This window comes from Staurois parvus, unplaced genomic scaffold (genome assembly GCF_062004578.1).
Source record: "Staurois parvus isolate SC_StPar_1 unplaced genomic scaffold, SC_StPar_1.0 ptg000589l, whole genome shotgun sequence".
Lineage (NCBI taxonomy): Eukaryota > Metazoa > Chordata > Amphibia > Anura > Ranidae > Staurois > Staurois parvus.
In genome coordinates, this window is record NW_028318385.1 from 4,767,097 (window position 1) to 4,786,613 (window position 19,517).

The 19,517-nt window shown below is 41.3% G+C and overlaps 1 protein-coding gene across 1 annotated transcript in view; it reads right to left on the bottom strand.

Annotated features, from left to right (window-relative positions):
* LOC149449996 (tetratricopeptide repeat protein 28-like) overlaps positions 1-15,399 on the bottom strand; it is a 65,298-nt gene extending 49,899 nt beyond the window's left edge. The window contains exon 1 of the mRNA XM_089692517.1: positions 15,245-15,399. Coding sequence (XP_089548643.1) covers positions 15,245-15,277 — 33 coding nt within the window. The 5' untranslated portion in view covers positions 15,278-15,399. The remainder of the gene's footprint in view (positions 1-15,244) is intronic.
* Positions 15,400-19,517: the final 4,118 nt, after the last annotated feature.

A 19,517-nucleotide genomic window follows, 5' to 3' on the forward strand; every position in this document is an offset into this window, starting at 1 on the left:
TTGGATAGAAGCCACTTCTTCTAAGGTAAGTAATAAGTCGTGACAGGGGAAGGAAAGCTACAGTGATAACATCTGCATTCTGCAGTAAAACAATTAAAATGTCCTGATCTATGCATACATTTTACACTGATAATAACAAAAAAAACAGTTGTTTTATCTTTGCATACAATTATCAGTGTTAATATATTTTAGTCATTATGATGATAATATGTGAACCATTTGCAGTGTAAAAAAACTTTCCTGGTATAGATAACACTTCAGCATCACCCAAAAATCATTTTGATGTAGCACCCTCCTAGTTAGATTGCTAGGATGTTGGGTAAGTTTACTTCTTTTTGGCACCTCTGTAATCAGTGGAACGGTTGTTAATTACTTTGGGCTGTTCTGTGTTTCGCAGGCTGTAGGTTTGATTGTTTCACCTGTATTCTAGAGGATTCCAGAATCATAGTGGGCTGAAAAGTCAAATGAGCAGTCTGAATATTTAAGGATCTTCAGCCAATCCCTGGTGTGCCCAGTAGGTGGCTAAAGGGCACATAAATAGTCTGAGGCCTGGAGCAGCCCTGTCCTACTCCTGTGTTTAACACTGCAGGAGGAGTCCCCATCCTGAGGGGCTCTGCCCCTCTGGGCAGAAAGGTGGAACTGCTGCATATTCATCTAGGTTCCATATATATGATATAACTGGGGGGGCTACTATTAAGATCCTTTTTTTCTTTGAAGCTAATTAAGGGATCCGTCACCTAAATACCTGGTCTGGAGAGCTAAATGAAGAGTGCCTGGTAGATACTGAAAGGAGGCATCTAGTGATCCAATGACATTGTGAGTACTGGCCTGAGCTCAGGGTCCTAGTGACTTTACCCAATGGTCATCCTGACTGGGATCGCTTTTAAAAAGGACTCAGTTCTGCCATCTATACTTGTTTCTGTATGGAGACTGTTCAGGGAGGCTCAGCAAAGTGGAGTGTCCTCCTGCAATTATTCAGTGAATCTTGAGTCTCCCATATGACCCTACACCCCATCCAAGTTCTTCAGTGATAAAAATCCTAAAAAGATCTCCCTTAGATTGATTACTGAGCCAAGAGTGAATGAACTGTTGCTGTGTGCCTGTCTGCCACTGCACTTGTTTTGGGAAAGAACCGGTTAAACTACAGTGGCTCCTTGGAACATAGTGCTAAATCCATTTCAGGTATCTAAGTTATCACACCTCCTTCCAACATAGCAAGTACCAGCTCTAAATAGAAGAGCTCATTTACACCTGAGTTGGTCAGTGAAAAGCGATCCATGGCTGATCACTTTTCATGGAGTGGCACAGGTTGCAGCTGACCGTCAATTAGGCCTGTTTTTGGGGGAGTTTTGACAGCCGAACAAACTTTTTTGGAAATTGTGCACCACAAACATGAGCCTAGCATCTGGCTTACTGTTGCAGCAAGGCCTTCTCCACTTGAATCAGTTGACTTTGGATGGCAGCACTGTCAGTTGAATGTATCAGTGGAACCCAGTACCACAGCTTTTGCAGCTTAAGTGGTGTGACTGGGGGCAGTAGAAACATGGCTCAAACGCCTACTTTTACCCCCTAAGTCTAAGGCCTTTTGTACACAGATTTTGTTGTCAAATGATGCCTTTTATATTTGACCACAGAACTACTCCAATATGAGATTGAATCTAAAACACAATGTAAATAAATACATAAGATCTGGTGCATTAAAAAAAGAAACATAAAGCAGATCAAATGCGGCCTCAGAACTGTCATCCACAATGCACCATTGAAGTAAATAGAAATCTGATGATCTTTGTTTGCTGTGCGTGTCAAACGCAGGAAAGCAACACCCTTCTACACAAGCACTAAAGATTTTCATTAGCCCATTCAGGCAAATGTTTTCTTGATTCTGCTCCCTCCATTTGATGTACATGCTAATGTCACTAAGGCTAGCCATAAACTGTAAGATTTTCCATAGGTGGAGCAATATGCTGTATATTGTATCCTGACAGCCAGGACCTGTGGCTGTCAGAATACCTGGCTGTGTCTGATTGGATTAAGCCCTTGTTTAGCCAACAGTTTCCTGTCCTGATCCTTTGATTTTCATATCAAAGGATGTTGGGTGGGAGGTGATAGGAGATCCACCTACAGCTCAATTTTTGCCAGTTCATCAGCAGCTGGCCAAAATTCACTCTGTGTATGGCCAGCTTAAGAACATTTTTATCACACTATTTGCATTTCTCTGCTGTGCCGATAAGAGCTAGTGGAAATGACGTTGTTCTCTAATGTGCAAAAGCGTGTGCCAACATGAGATTGTGTACATGTGCCTCCAGCAACAGTTCTAGAGACTGGGGTCATGTGTGACTATAGAAGTTTCCAAGGGGTAATAAGCAAACATTTCCAACCTGTAGATGTCTTTGTTAAAATGGTTGTAAACCCTTACATATACCCAGTGAAATGATTGGCCTCAGGTGATACACAGAGATGAAAAAAAAATGTACCTGTTTATCTATAGCTCTTTACATCCATTCAAAATGTAGGATTTACAAAGGATCTCTCAACTCTGAAAAGCAGGGGGTGGGGATCTGAAGTTACATCAGTAAAGTGAGCTCTGAGAGCTGATTGGAGGGAATGGACACACCCCTCCTCACTCAGAACAGAGCTGAAGCTGTTAATCACAGGCTGTGCCCTCTTATGTCACTATGTTTCTCTTGGTGTTAGGAAAACTCATCAGAAGTAACTCATGCTGACAGCAGAGGAATGAGGCAGCAGACAGGAATGACACTTGAGTACTGTGAATTGAGACAAGTACGCACTATAGAAATGTATGCTTAGTTCAGTTCCCCACTATAATATACAGCGCTGAGCAAACCTTTTGGCGCTATATAAATACTGTATAATAATAATAATATTATGTCATATATCTTTTCTGAGCTTTACAACCACTTTAACCACTTCCCGACTGGCCGTTGCATATAAACGGCCGGACGGTGGCACTGCAGGGTCGGGTGGCTGTTTATAAACGGCATCCCCGCACCCTGCTTGTGCGCGCTCCCTGGGAGCGCGCAGCACCATGATCCTGTGCCCGCTGTGTCCTCCGGACACAGTGGAACACCGATCGCCGGACGGGACCTCTGTACGAGATCCCGATCATGTGATCACTGATTGGCCAATCAGTGATCACATGCAAAGTAGTAAGCAAGATGTCACTTGTGACATCATTGCTTACTACGTGTGAAATCTGTGAATGATCACAGAGGTCACATGGTACAAGGCTATTCACAACAGCCTTGTACCATGTGACAAGCTGTGACCAATCACAGCTCACTCAGTACTTCTCAATGACTGCAAGAATGCAGACAGAGAGAAAGAGAAATGATTGCTTTTACCTCCTATATGGGTGTAAAAGCAATCAGTGTAAAAAAAAACAAAAAAATCTTCATCACCCCCCACAAGTAGTACAGTGTCACCATGGTGACACTGTACTGCTAGGGTGACAGTATGTAAAAAAAAATAAAAAATAATAATATAAAAAAATAAAATAAAAATGTAAAAAAAAATGTTTAAAAATTATAATTTTTGGTTATAAACTAATTTGGATTTTTTTTTACTAAAAAGATAACGGAATACACTTTGGCCAAGATTTGTGATGAAATATTATTTATTTGCAAAATTTTATAAAAAAAACACTTTTTTTCAAAATTTTTGGACATTTTCATTTACATAGCAAAAAAAATAAAAATCCCAGCGGTGAATAAATACCACCAAAATAAAGTTTTATCTGTCTCAAAAAAAATGGTAAAAAATTCATTTGGGTACAGTGTTGCATGACCGCGCAATTGTCATTCAAAGTGTGATAGCGCTGAAAGCTGAAAATTGCCCTGGTCAGGAAGGGGGTAAAAGTGGAAGTGGTTAAGGCATACAAACATAAAGAATTTCAAATATTTGTGTGTCCGGGTATTGATCTTTCATTCTTTTAGGTAAATGAATCAAGACTGTCCAATATGTAGATCATCTCTTTTTAAAAACTGGGCCAGAAAGAACATCTTGGTTAGTTGCAATGCAATTCTTAGGTCTTTTTCACTTGGACAACTTTGAAGCAGCTACAGATATCTTCCTAGTTATTTTCCCAAGGGATTTATGCTGGCTACATAGTTGCTGCTGTATAGGACTTCAGTAATTCTTAGTCCTCATGCACACTGGATGTTTTTAGCCCTCATGCACACTGGACATTTTGATAGCGCTGGTAACGTTAGCTGTGTACAGTCACGTTAAAAACGTGAGTTTTTCATCTTTTTTTAGCATTTTTGCATTAGCGTTTAGCCATGATTCGTGGCGTTTTTCCCTTGTTTTTCAGCATTTGCGTTTTCTTGCATTTTTATATTTAAACAAATATTTATTTTTTGATCAAAAAAGTCCAAAAACGCCAGTTTGCGGCATTTTACTGCGTTTTGGCGCGTTTTTCAGCGTTAGAGCATTTTTACAGCTAACAAACTCCTCTAGAAACCCACTAGTCCTGGGTTTTTTTCCAGCCAAAAAATGTCCCAGCCAAAAAACATTGATTACAGTCTATGTGTGCATGGACACATAGGATAACATGCTGGGGGTTTACTAGCTGTAGAAAAAAATGTCAGCAACTGTAAAACTTCAAGTGTGCATGAGGACTTATAGCTGCTCTTTTTGGCTTTTGGCATTTTTTTTCTACAGTAAGTAAACTCCCCAGCATGTTATCCTATGTGTCCATGCACACATAGGCTGTAATCAGCATTTTTGGCAGGGCATTTTTTGGCTGGAAAAACCCCCCAGAACTAGTGGGTTTCTAGAGGAGTTTTTAAGCTGTAAAAATGCTCGAACACTGAAAAACGCAGTAAAACGTGGTACAACGCAGCAAACCATCATATTTAGACCTTTTTTGAGCAAAAAAAAACCACTAAAAAAAACACACGGCTAAACGCTACTGAAAACCTGCTAAAAAACACTGAAAAACTTGTGTTTTTAACGTGACTTAACACGGCTAACACTACCAGTGTTATTAAAACACCCAGTGTGCATGGAGCCTTATATGCACACCCAATTGTCTGGTGTACCATGATCACTAGCAGCTGTACTTGATAATAAGAGTAGATACTGAAGCTGGCAAATTCTGTATGGAGCTCCAAACAATGCTTGTTGTTTAATCAGCAGCTGAACTCCAATTTGCCAGAATCACTGTAAATGCTAAGAACCTGTGTTGACATTTGTTCACTTCAAATGGGTCTTGCTTTCCCATACAAGTCTATAGGATTACAAATCTGCTTGCAGCAGGTCAAATGCAGATCAGGAGTGTCACGATCGCGGCGTCAGACCCCAGCCCTTCTCACCAAACTTGTGACCGAAGGCCTAGCCGATCTAAAACGTGCGTAACAATGCCACACCCAGCTGCACCCTGCAGAACAATTTTCCAGCTAATTGGACCACAATCGATGTACCGGCAGCCTGAGCGATTGTTACTGGGTCAGGTTAATTATGCAATTAACCCTTCACACTGCCATACCTCCTTTTTGTACAGAGAAAGAGGAAACTCTGTGATATCAGTTATAACACTATAATGGTTGAGGTAATCGTCTGTATAACACAGTTCTAAGGAGGGTTAAACAAACACAGTAGCGTTCTCTTTAGAGGCAGGAATTCATAATTTGCAATAAAGCGCTATATAAAACAGTTCAACACTTTCAGAAGGAAAGATTTATTACTTAAAGGTCAAACAAAATGGAGGACTGCGTCAGTCCCTGGTGCGCACGTTTGCAACAAGGAGGTCAGCTGCAGGTCTGATGCAGGTATAAATAAATTTTACATGATCTTAGAAGTGTCTCAGAATGATGCCATCTACACAAAACCTCAACCTCACTGACACAAAGGACTCATTCACACTTGCTTTGCTTTTCACTTGAATGGGTCACTTTCGGTGGGCAATAGTCCCCCTGGAACGCAACAGGGGGTTGACAATGTGTAAATCCCTGGCTGTTACCTTACCAGCTAAAGGGGGAGAAGATGAGGAGCAGGAAAAACACAGCTCGACCAAAGGGTTTTACCAGCCCTCAAAAAAAAAAGTTATAATCCTACACCCACAGTTGATCCAGAGGAAGGCAAAAAAAAAACAGCAAAGCATGATCCAATTTGCTTCTGCAGGAGAAAAAATTCCTTCCTGATCCCTCGAGAAGCAATCGGATATTCCCTGGATCAACTTTACCTATAAATGTTACTATCTAGCTATATTCGGTGTATCCAAGAAAGAATCCGGGCCTTTTTTTAAAGCAATCCACTGAGCTGGCCAGAATCAACTCTTGAGGGAGTCTATTCCACATTTTTACAGCTCGTACTGTGAAGAAACCTTTCCATATTTGTAGATTAAATTTCTTTTCCTCCAGACATAAAGAGTGCCCCTTTGTCCTCTGTGATGACCTCAGGGTGAATAGCTCTACACCGAGTTCACTATATGAACCACTAATGTATTTATACATGTTGATCATATCCCCCCTTAATCTCCTCTTCTTTTTAATTTCTCCATTTTCCAAAAAATTGTGACAGAAAAATTACAACTTCCAAAAACTTGCCATGTCTCTTACTAAATACATTGGACTGTCTATTTGACAAAAATTGGTCATTTGGGGGGGTATTTGAACTATCCTGGCTTTTTCAGGCCTCAAGAAATGAGCCGTCAGCACATCAGGATTGATCGATTGTCAGATATATATACCATAGTTTGTGGTCTCTATCTACCTACAGTCTAACTTTCCTACAGACTAAATAATATACACTAAGTTGGGTTATTTTCACCAAAGAAATGTAGCAGAATACATTTTGACCTAAATTTATGAAGAAACTTTATTTATTTGCAAAATTTTACATCAGAAATGAAGAAAAACACATTTTTTCCCCCAAAAGTTTGTTTTTTTTGTTTATTTAGCAAACAATAAAAAACTCAGCGGTGATTAAATACCACCAAAAGAAAGCTCTATTGTGTGAACAAAATAACATTTTTTATGGGTACAGTGTTGCATGACCATTGTCATAGTGAGAATGCAGAAAGCTGAAAATTGTCTTGGGCAGGAAGAGGGTAAAAGTGCCCGGTATTGAAGTGGATGTGGTATCACTGCATACTAAACAAATTATGAAGAACAACTAATAAAATACAAATATGAGCCAGTTCCAGCCAAAAACCTTTTTTTTTTAGTTCTTTAAAGGCCTGGGGCAAATTTTTTCTATGACTGGTAGCGAGGGGAGGGGGGTCACCTGGGCAATATCAAAGTGCATAAAGCTAAAAATAAAAATGTTATATATTGCAGTTTCCCACTCATTAGATGCAGTGGTTGCATTTGTTTTCATTTTTGAAGCTAAGAACTGTTCTAAAAGTACAGAAAATACCGTTTGACCTTGCCAGGAAAGTAGCATCCTTGTCATGTCTTGTGGGCTGAATAGAAAGCACAAACATCCTATTTTTTTTAGCTACTAATCCCATCATTTCACCATTTAGAGGAGATACACAAAGACAGACAGCCTGTGTCACAACCATAGTTCCCTCCATTGGTACAATGGAGAAATGAGTGTAGACATGAAGGGAAAGGAAGTGTGATATTTTCAAGTGAAAAAAAGAAAAATACCGGAAAAAAATTAAAACTAATGCAGCCATACATCTAAGAACTGGAATGCTGCAATACATTATGTTTTTTATTTGGGCTTTAGATACGGTTTAAGCTGTGTGAAGCATTTGTTCATTGTTGTCAGTATGTTGCCCTGTAGTTCTACTTTGAAGTTCTTTTACTTAGTGAACACTTATTTGTGATACAGAGATGGCCCGCACATCAGTCATAAGCAACGGCGGACTGACCATTTGGAAACTCGGGCACTGCCCGAGGGCCCGGGGTCAGTACGGGGCCCCATGAGATGCCCCTGGTACCTTTTTCATAGGCTTTTTTGAGTTTGGGCAAGGACACAGGGGCCCCATGATCCCCTATTGCCCGGGGGCCCCATGAGTTGTCAGTCCGCCCCTGGTCATAAGTGGACATGTGCCATACTGGCAGGCAGTAAATCAGCTAATTTAATCATCAGCTTGTCTATTAAGAATTAAGAATGAATGTATTTGTAGTATCATTGCACTGTATAAAGGCACAACAGTTCAGCAGTTGGCTAAAGGGTGCAGCTTAAAACCGGCTCACAGATAAAATACGGGATTCAAGTAAAATTGCAACACTATGAGTGTGCAGGAGATTATCAAATATTTTCCTAAAATACATCAAGATGTCTAGAAGGGATAACCAACAGATACCAGGGTTAAGCCTATATTGAAGATTTTTCGTTGGAAAAGTACAAGCATTTCTGTTACATATCATTTTGTTTCCCATTAAAGTGTTACTAAACCCACAGCAGTAAAATCAGTCTGTATATGCAGTAAAGCATGCTTGTTATACTCACTGTGGAACCTAAGGGGTTAATCCTCTGCATTGTGTAAAACACATGTTTGATCCTGTCTTATTTGATCTTTCCCTTCTTCTACTGTCCCCAATTCATCTGCTAATAGAACAGAGCCTTGTGGGCAAGCTAAACATGCTCAGTTTGGTGTGTACTGCTTGAGAGGTTTTTTTTCTTGGGAGAGTGCATGTGTTCAGCACAGGGCCACTCAGCACTGTCCAGATAGAGGATCAGGGGTCCTGCAACCTCATAGGACAATCAGGGGAGAATGAAAACTCCTCCTACAAGCTTTAACCAGTGCTCAGCTAGACACTGATAGAAGTCACCTGACTGCTCTAACTGCTGATGAGCAGGTATTTTATTTTATATTTACTAAAATGATTGCATTTCCCTGTTCTGTGCACTGTGGGAGATCAGATATAGTGAATGCAGGGTCCTGGGTTTAGTATCACTTTAATAACTATGTAGCATTAACTGGACATGAGCATTTTAAAATGCAAAAAATACTTTTCATGTATTAAAAGAGATCGGGAAACCAAAATAATAAACCTACATACTCACCTAGATGACTGCAACATTGATTCGATGCTGCAGCTATCTCCCAGCCAGTCCTGCACTGAGAAAAGAGCAATCAAAGTCCACTGATCGCTTAGAATTCGGGTTCACTCTGTCAGTCCCTGCTCTGTGTTCTGCCCCTCCAGTGCTCACTGGAGTATCAGACTGTGGAGGGGATGGGAGTAGCTGGCTTATGCTCTCAGTGGCATGCTGAGAGGCTGAGCCAGCTGTCCTTCAGGCATCTGGGCAGATCCTGACATTATTGTCAGTATCCCTGCAGAGCCTAAACCAGCTCTGTGATGTTTTACCCCACTGTCAGCTGAATATGGATCACAAGAAAGCAGGAAGAAGTGCCCTCCTGTAACCCACAGGAGAAGTATGGCCAAAACAGTCCCCAAATTTCCTTTTTTTGTTTAAAGTCGCACATCAGGAATGATCTGTATTACTTACATTGCTCCAGCTTGGCACAATGCAAGCTTAATATCTTATACCTGATGGGCTGAAGGAGAAGCTGGAAATCACTGTGGCAGTTGGCATTAATACAGTGATAGTTGTCTTGCTGAAGTTCTCCACACACAGAACATAGGGAGTCAGCACATCTACCATTTAGAGAACACATTGTATTTTTTTAATGAATACAGGTGTTCTTTGATTGGAAGAGGTGGAGAGGTAAGGTGAAAATCAGGAATCACAGGTATTTTTGTACATATTCAATGATAGACTGGCAGATGCTATGGCTGTCTGCCCGCACCAACATATCCGAGCCACTCATCCATCCCTATATGCAGTAACCATCTGGATGTGTAGTAAGGCTAGGTTCACACTGCTGAGATTAGATTTTGATCCAACTTTCAGTGTGATTATGTAGTGCTACTTGGATGCAACTTTGATAAAGTTTTAATATTCTATGGGCCAAAACCGTACTGGAATCACATCAAAGTAGTACAGGAACCTTTTTCAAAATCACTCTATGTTGAATCATATTGGTATGAATGGGCAGCATTGAAAACAATGTGATTTCCATTGTCATGCGATTCTGTGCAACTCAGATCACATCTGAAGTCGCACCAGTGTGAACCAGACCTTACAGGCATACAGCCATCTATCAGCCCATCAATGATACAGTCCTTGAGAGTATACGGCCCTCTGTGTCTGTGTTCATGAACTCTAAAGGCTCTACCATGTTTGACAGCATTCTGAGACAGTGGAGTTAACTTAGTCAAGGCAAACAGGCTGTTTAGATTTTTTTCCTTAGTTTAGTGAATGTGGTGAAAATCCACTTTGCAAAGAATACCCAATCATGTGCAAGGAAAATAAAAAAAAACATAATTTTTGCTTGCACATGATTGGATGATGTAAGTCATGAGCGTCTTCACTTCATTCACTGGGGAAAATTCCCCTGCAAAGTAAACAGTCTATTTGCCTTTAGTAAATCAACCCAATATTGTGTTTCTGATAAACATTTCAAAATGTTTCCGACTATGTCTTGGTTGCCCCCAGTGATGATTCATACCTCCTCTCTCATTCTCTAAGTTGCCTTCTGATTCCTTGCCACGGGTTCCTTTCAGACACCTTTGATAAGTGAGGCCCAGTGTTACCTATGGATTCGCTTTCTCTACTTCCCATCACATTTATCTTCTTTGAATATGGTCTGTCAGTCTACGCTTTGTTTCTTTGGATCTGGCTAAGACCCTTCTCAGAGACCCTTTTGCTCCCCGGGCTTCCTATTTAACATGCAGTTCATTCCTCTCATACTAAATAGATCAGCTTCATACTAATGAATGGCACTCAAGCTCTGGCCCAACGCAAATGGAACAGCTCTTGTTGCCCATGGAAGTCCATCAGATTTTCCCTTTCATTCCATCTGAATTGGGAATGTGAAACGGATTGGATGCTGTAGAGGTCTTATGTGTAAAAAAGTACAGAGAGATGGATGGATACATGATGGATGGAAGAAGGAAGGAAGGCATGGAAAGATGGATGAATTGATGGATAGAGGAATGGATGGATTAAGGAATGGATACATAGTCATTGTCATTTATAAACCGTATCACTGATTGCACTCTTGAAATCTGTCTCACGGTAGTGCGATAAATGGTGGATGGAGTCATGTACTGTATGTGTTACTAAGGTGTATATGAATATGTCGCGGCTCTGAACTATTGCAAGCATCTCTCCTTCAAAGTGGTCAGGTTTTACAGAGTAGCTATTTGAAAAAGTTGGGAGAGCAATGGAAATGTATTAAATTATCGAACTTAAAGACAACAACACACCCTACCCCCCATCCTTACTCTATGAATCTATATACCTGAATAGGGAGGAAATAATCAATCATTCTTGCCTACCTCCTTGTGCCTTTTTTTCATACTTACCTGTTTTTGTCCTGCTTCTGTGCTGCCTGGGTATCCATTCCTGTACCAACATTAAGAGAAAATGTCTGTGATACTGCGCATGCGTGAGATGAAGTGCAAAATATCATGCACTTCATCTCGAAGCACACGCCTTATGACAATACCAAAGCTAGCCATACATGCATCAAAATTCATCTGGTTCAGCAGGGACCAGCCAGGTTTCGATCCATGTATGGACACCCTGGTGGTGCTGAAGTTGGTCTACAGAGAGCCTTTCCAGGCAGAGAGACGTTTATCTGTTCTGTTGTGTATACAAAAATGTTACCTATGCTGAGGTTTATCCAATGTTGAGATGACTGTTAGATATTGTAAGAATTAGGGTCAAATAGTACAGTTTTCACCATATATATGGCCTGCTGTGGCTATGGGAGCCCATATTAGTGTAATTTATCCACCCCTCCTCTCCTCTTGTCTAGTCACAGGATGCTTTGTAGTCTGTGACCCATTCACAAAATTGTATAAACAACAACACTTGAGCCACAGCTCTCATAGCCATAGCAGGCTGGAAGTACAACAAAAACTCTACTACCTGGTGTGAAGAAAAGTTTAAATTTTACATTAAAGTGGAAGAAAACCCCAACTATAACTCTTCTTACACCTATTACCTCCCTCTCTGCCTACCTATCCTGCTTAACCACTGTAAAAAAGATCTTTGCACCTATCTACTTTCAATCCACTCCAGTCAGGTTCTCCTGCAGCTGTGGGAGCTCTCGACAATGGCTGTGAATTCCAGGAGCGGTGATGGCACCCATAGGTTCCTACAGTCTAGCTGTTGTCGTTGCTCCCTCCTCTCCCCTGCAGCAGCTGCTCACTGACACAGGAGAGTTGGAGCTGCTGGATCACTTGTCTGGATTAGGATTAAAAATAGGTAAATCTTTTTCTATACAGGTTAGGCAAGATAGGAAGGAGGAGGGGGGAGAACATTTTTAAGAATAGTTATTGTTAGGCTTTGCTTACCCATTAACACTCAATCTTCCCCCAACCCAAACCTTAAAGAGTAACACTATTGTTCAGAAAGAAAATCCCTCTGTGAGATCAATGTACATTGCAGGGATTTGAGCTTTGTGGAGGATTTCTACCTTGTGTTGCTGTTTGTTTCACCAGATTGATTACACTCAGGGGCGGACTGACAACTCATGGGGCCCCTAAACAATAGGGGATCATGGGACCCCTGTGTCCTTGCCCGCACTCAAAGCATACCCAAAAAAGCCTATAAAAAGGTACCAGGGGCATTTCATGGGGCCCCCTACTGACCCCGGGCCCTCGGGCAGTGCCTGAATGCTCGAATGGTCAGTCCGCCGCTAACTACACTCTTATTCTGAATGGAACGGTCTGGTTCTTTATTAATCAGCTGATGAGGGAAAATGTAGTGTCTGCATCCCTTTAGACATGGTCAACCCTTTGGTAGTATCTTGCCAAAATTCACATTTTTATTGCACAGGACGCCTAAAATCTGCATTGCATCTTAGTGCAGACTAAGACAAAATCAGTGAGCTAATCACACAAGCAGGTTATATCTCTGGGGGTGTTTGGCACACCAACTGTGTATAGAACATCTCCAGGTCACCATACTGCATTGAATTTACAGAAAACTACAGCACTGCAGAATAAAAAGGAAAGGTCATTTTTATTAACATTAAATTACAACATGGCTTGTATAGCAATTGTATATACTATATTCTTTTTTTATTTGCTATATTTTTTCCCATGAATATAGAGTTACCCTTTACCATTCAACACTTCCTTTTTTTGAATCTTAACACTCAATCCTGCTCGTATCTGAACCCTAACCGAACTCTACTGCGAACCAAACCCTAACACTCAACCCTCCTCCTACCTAAATCCTAACACTCTGCCGGGGATCTCTCCACTGATCCCCGCTGAGCAGGAGGATGACAGGTCTGTGTCCGCTCTGCTGCTGTAGAGAAGGTTTTTCACTTTAAGGCCCCTTTCAGATGGGGAGGACCTGTCAGTGGATCCGCCTGCTCAGCGGGGGATCTTTCCGCTGAACCCCGCTGAGCTGGAAGATGACAGATCCGTGTCTGCTCCGCTGCAGCAGTGGACACAGACACTGCCCGCTGTCTTCTATGGGGCGGTCGGATGGAAATGGACCACCTGTCCATTTCCATCCAATCCAATCCACCAGACAGCAGACAGATGGGATTCCATCTGTCTGTTTTTGGCGTACAGGATCGGATCGGATGCCGACGGGTGTCAGCGGAAACTTGTCTGGTGATACCCACTGGTCCATAGAGGTTCAATGAAAAACTGACAGGCGGACCCGATTGGACCATCAATGTGAAAGGGGCCTAATGAAGAGAATTCTTTAAGGTATAAAACCTGCATTTAGAACCACTTTAATCCACACCTTACTTAAACGCTCTTAACCCGCGCCTTACCTGAATAATATATATAATATAATAATAATACTCAACCTTTTACCTGTTACATAACACTCAACTCCACCCTTGGCTGATACCTTAATACCCAGCTCTCACCCTAACGTTTAACCAATATGAACCCTAAACAGCTTAAATTATCCCACATAAATCAATATTAAGTACAGTACAACGCAAGTGTGCAAAAGATAAATTGTACATTTTTGTATTCTAAAGGTAAACAAGTAACAGCCACAACACTAGCCCATAAAGCTTACATTCTAAAAAAGTGAGGGAACAAATAAAAAGGTAGAAGACATAGAAGGCAGAAGGTATGTTGATGATTTTGATTAGGTCATATGGTAATGCATTTTCCTAAAATGTGAATTAATAGTCAATCAGTAAGCCTTTTTTAGCAGTGAACTCTCCATGACAGTTATTCCAATTCTTGATACAAGCAAACACGCATCATATTACCTCATTATGTTACTCAGTGTTGACCTAACACTGCCAATACACTCTCTCTAATACTGTCATGCTCAGTGCTCTGTTCTTGCCAATGCTAGGCTAGCGGTACTTGTAGTGGAACTATATACCCCAGCAAACACTGGCAGCCAGAAGCTAACATGGCCTTCTGGGGCTTGTAGTTCCCTGGCATTTTCAGAGCCATACACTGAGCTAGCATTATGGTAGTCTCTCTCTGTCATTGACAGTGTTTTCACTACATCTCTCCCACCTTCATTAGACAGTAAGCTCACTCTCTAACTCTTCAGCATCCCTTGACCTTGTTCTTGAGCTTACTGTACAAGTCCAAGGGCAGAGCTAGACAGAAGAAGTTTAGTTATCCCATGTCCAGCAACGAGCAGAGTTCCAAGAGGCTTCAATGTCCGTAAAAGTACATCTTCACCGGTAAGCCCACATGGTGGACCCCCCCTCCGTTTTCCCTCTCTCTTGATATCATGCAGGCCACAAGTTTAACCTCATGCTTGAGGTGATTGTAACCGTATTAGTGCACTTGCAACAAAATGGTATGGTCCATGATACGATTTATATTAACACTATTTCAGGACAAGTTTTCAGGGTATTCCCAAATACTGCTTGGATCAAAAAGAAGGGAACACTCCAAAAGCTTGTCCTGAAAATTTGAATAAAAAAAAAGTATCACGGGCAGTACTCAGTTGAACCTCAGGAATCCTTGAAGTAGGGTGATAGATCACAGAATGTCTTGACCCTGACAGCACTGCGGTCACTGGAGACAACACATACACCTCTATTGCATTGTTAGAAGTGAACTTTAGAAGGGAGCATTGCCTGTCCTGTACACAAAGGTGTACAATGTCCACAGAAAAGCACCGCTCACCATCTCTCTTCAGCTGGGTCGCCAACCCATTGACTGACCAAGGCAGCAATAATCAAGTTAGCAAGATAGCACTACAGGGGTTAATTAAAAAGTCAACAAAGAAGTTTACTGCATCCTACCCTTTCTCTCCTCTTTACAGCCTGTTGCTCCATTGTTCCTCAGGCAGTAATGGCAGGGCTGACAATACAGGCCATGGCAATGTGCTGAGGAAACTTCTACAGGTCACACAGGCTCCTGTTGCGCAGCTCTCTAGCACACTCTTACAAGTAACGGTTTCGTCCTGAGCATTTCCCAGGAAAAGTTCGCCATATTTTCACATCCTTTTCTCGTAGCCAAGTCTCACCCCCCCCTTTCCAAGGAGGAGGTGGAGGAGGAGGGGAGGGCGGAAAGAGGTTTCAATTTTCCCTGCAAAGTCAAACAATGAGCTCAGCTCTGCTGGAGTTCAGTTACGTTCTGCATTGAGCAAAGAAACCCAGGCAACAGAAGCAGTGCAAAGTGTGCTGAGACCCAGGCCTGAGCCTGCTGGAGAGGACTCACTGCAACTACTGCTGTGCAAACATGGCTTGGCTTTCCTCAGCTAACACCATCCATAGGGCCTGATTTACTATAGTGTGTCGTGAAATTAAAACGGTCATAGCATAAATGGAAAGGCTTGTATAGCTTTTTTGAAAATAAAATAAAGTGCATGTCTATTGAGTTTAGCCAAAAAAGAAAAAAAAAACACCTTGCAGCACTGGAGTCCTCAGGCCCTGTTCACACCTTGGTATTTTGTCACATATGTAGTAAAGTAGGACAATGCATGGGAATGCAGGCCGCACTATATCCCTCTTCCTCAAATAACTATACTTAAATAAATTCATTTCAAACAATGACACACACACGACATTTCTTTTTTGGCATAAAACTTTTGGACGCGGCACTTTTATTGGTAATTACACATAACTCCTCGAACCCCTCATGTATCGCATTGTATTGTTATTTTACTGTCACATGTTCTGTCTCCCATTGTAATGTACAGCGCTGAGCAAACTGTTGGTGCTTTAGAAATACTGTATAATAATAATAATAACATAAATTAAATTTGCAAAATAATTTATTCAAAAATCTTACACTTTAATTATCAACCATGAATAAACGTGCTCAGTCTTTAAGGACTCGAGCCATCTGAAATAATTCTATCAATAAGTCCCCCTTTTCTATAGAAAAGGTGACACAAACCACATAAATAGTGCCTTGTAACAAGGGAAGGAGGGTGGGGAGCCCGTTGGCCAACTCTGACCAACTGTGGAGAATTCAGTCACGGGGTGCCTTTATATAATGAGCCCCCAATATTCCAGAATGTTCCAAGGTCACGTGATTTTCCTGCTTTTTTCCATGGTCAAGTGCTTAATCTCTTTTTACTTTTTTCCTTATCTGATTTCTTAAAGGGGTCCTAACCTACTTCCTACCTATTTCTGAGGAGAATTTTTTTTTTAAATTTAATTTTAAATATAGAGGGATGGTGTCCGCATGCCAATGCTTTCAGGCTCTTATGTTAGAGCCCTCGTTTTTCATGTTATTTAATAAGTCTGTTCGGATCTCTATAGTGTATTGCACTGCAATTTGAAAAATGTCTGATTTTCTTTGCATTATTATATTATATCTTTGCAATAGAATAATAGAAATGTGTGAACATGCTACAACACGTTACAAAACACACTAAAAGACAGACAAAAGACACAGATACATGTGATCTTGGTCTAACCCTGCAGTTGATGCAAAGGTAGCTAAAAACCCATAGGCCTCATGCACACTCACTTGTCCTGTAGAGCATTTGCCCCCCTTCCTAACCAAAAAAGACCGACAATTTTGAGAAAATTTTTTTTTTACTTTTTGCTAATAAACATGTCCAGTAAAAAAACTTTAAAAAAAAATTTAGGCCAAAATTGGTTCTGCATCATGTTTATGCTAAAAAAAATCCCAATACGTGTAAATGAATTGGTTTACGTGAAAGTTATAGTGTTTACGAATGGCGGTATATACACTGGGATTTGTTTTGTTTTTTTTAATTTTTATTAGTAATGGTGGCGATCAGCAACTTATAGCAGGACTGCAGTGGGCATTCTGACACTGGGGGGAACTGACTTGGTGTCACTCACATCACCAGTGACATCAATACAGTGATCAGTGCTAATAAAAAGCACTGACACTGTACTAATGGCACTGGGCATGTGGGGCGATCAAAGGGTTAACTGTGTGCTGTTTTACTGTGAGCTGTGTTAGTGCTTTCAACTGTAAGCACACTGCTTTGTATGGCTCTGCTATGTAGAGTCATACAAAGCAGTGTACAGGAGCTGGCAAGGGAGAGAACTGTATAGTTTACATACAGTTCTCTCCCTCTGTCGGTAATGCTCCGCAATCACCAGGTGCCGGCAGGCCATGAATAGCAGCACAGGTAGGGCACGCGCGTGGCTTGCGTGCGCCCCCTACCCAGAACTGCAAAATCACATATATATGTGATTTTGCGCACCCCCGCCGCTCTGTAGCAGTATATCTGGAAGGGCGGCGGGAAAGCGGTTAAAGTGTTACTAAACTCAAAATGTTTATTAAAATAAAAATGACAAACAGGTTAAACTCACCGCATACGATTGAAAGCAGCCCCTATCCTCCTCTTCTTGGGTCCCTCGTTGGCGATCTTGGCTCCTCCTCCTCAAGTCGTTTGCTCCACAGACACACACAGGGGAACTTAGGCCCGTCCCCACTTCCTCTTCATTGCATTTGATTGACAGCAGCAGGAGCACTTTCGCGTGCATTCTTTTCATTGGCCAGAATAAATTGATATTCTGGCCAGTGGAATGAATGAACATCCAGCTGCTTGATGCACTTAAAAATGCTTGCAAAATGCAGCTTTCGGGACATCCTGGGAAGAAAAAATATCCTGTGTGCATGAGGTCTTGTAAAGTGAGGTCTAATGTCCTCCAACAGGGACTAAAATTCTACACTTTTATTCATTATAAATATTGGTAGCCATATATATGTTGTGCATTTAGAAGCATATCCCATCCTTTTTTTAAAGAATTTTATTTTTTTCAAAAAAAATTGTACTCATTTCTCAGAAAGCCAATGTTTGCCTTTCTTGAGCTTGCAAAGCTTTACAATCGCAAAAAGTGGATGGCAGATGCAATGTTCTAGTTCCTACACACTATTCCTCCAGGCTCAGGTCCATATCTAGGTACAGAGGTTACAGAGCTGGAGAAAATATCAATGGACTACAATGAGGAGACGTCGTCGCACTTGTGATCCACTGAGAACTACATTCCCTGTGCCAGGGTGGCAGAAGAGATTTGTAGTTTTTTCATTAACAGGTTCCTGTGAAGTAGAGGATAAGTTCACTTTCTGTAACATGTTACGTTACACCCATATCCTGCATTCCCTGATCTCCCCCTGTTGTGACAGCTAGTGGGGGATCTTCTCCCCTCGCCAGCTGTCACAATTTTTAAAAAAGGCACCGCGTGGGGCTCTGCCGGCACGGTCAAGTCACTCATTCACAGTATTCTGTGAATGAGAAAAGTACAAGTCCCGGCAGCTTTGCGACTGTCGTGTTCTAGTTCTCAATAAACTACCACAATGTTGTGGAACGCCGTGGTAGTTCATTGAATCTTCCTGTCAGTGAGTATCTGCTTGCCTGTATGATGTATGGAGACCTGCATTTCACCAACGATCTGCTGGTGTAAAGTTTTAGAGGCTCCAGAAACAAAAAATAATAAATGCACATTTTTTTACCTCCAAAAAAATGTGCATTTAATATATTTTGCTAAAAGTTGAACTTGTCCTTTAATGATGTGACTGTGCAGGTGGAGCCACACATAGCCGCGCCAATTTCAAATGTGACAGGAGCCAGCCAGGAGGAGAACACCCAAGTTCTATAAGTGTGTGTGGGTGGGGGTGTCAGTTTCATGTTAAACCCTAACTATTGGTGTAACATGGAACATGGTCAGAAAGGTGACCTTAACTTTTAAAGCAGAACTCTAGGTAAAAAAAATGTTGGCTTATGCTCTATACAAATAAATGATCTCTAATGATGGTTATCCAAGGACTGGATGTCTGCTGTGTAAAGTAAAAATTCTGGTTTTATCCCTTCTAAAGGTGTTTAATGTGGGGCCTGAATACCTGTTTTTTAGTTTAAAAACTACTTCAGCTCTGGAAGGTTTTACCCTGTTCATGACCAAGGTATAGTTAGGATATAGATGGTGATAAGTGATTCTCACCAGTGATGCTGCCTTTAGGGGATGCAAAGGGATGCAAGTCTTAGTCCATCATATGCTCTGACAGCTGGTTCCTTCTCTCACAGTTTCTAAGATGGAGTCTGAGCTCTCAAGATGCATCTCTTTCCTTTCTCTCTGAATTATGGGA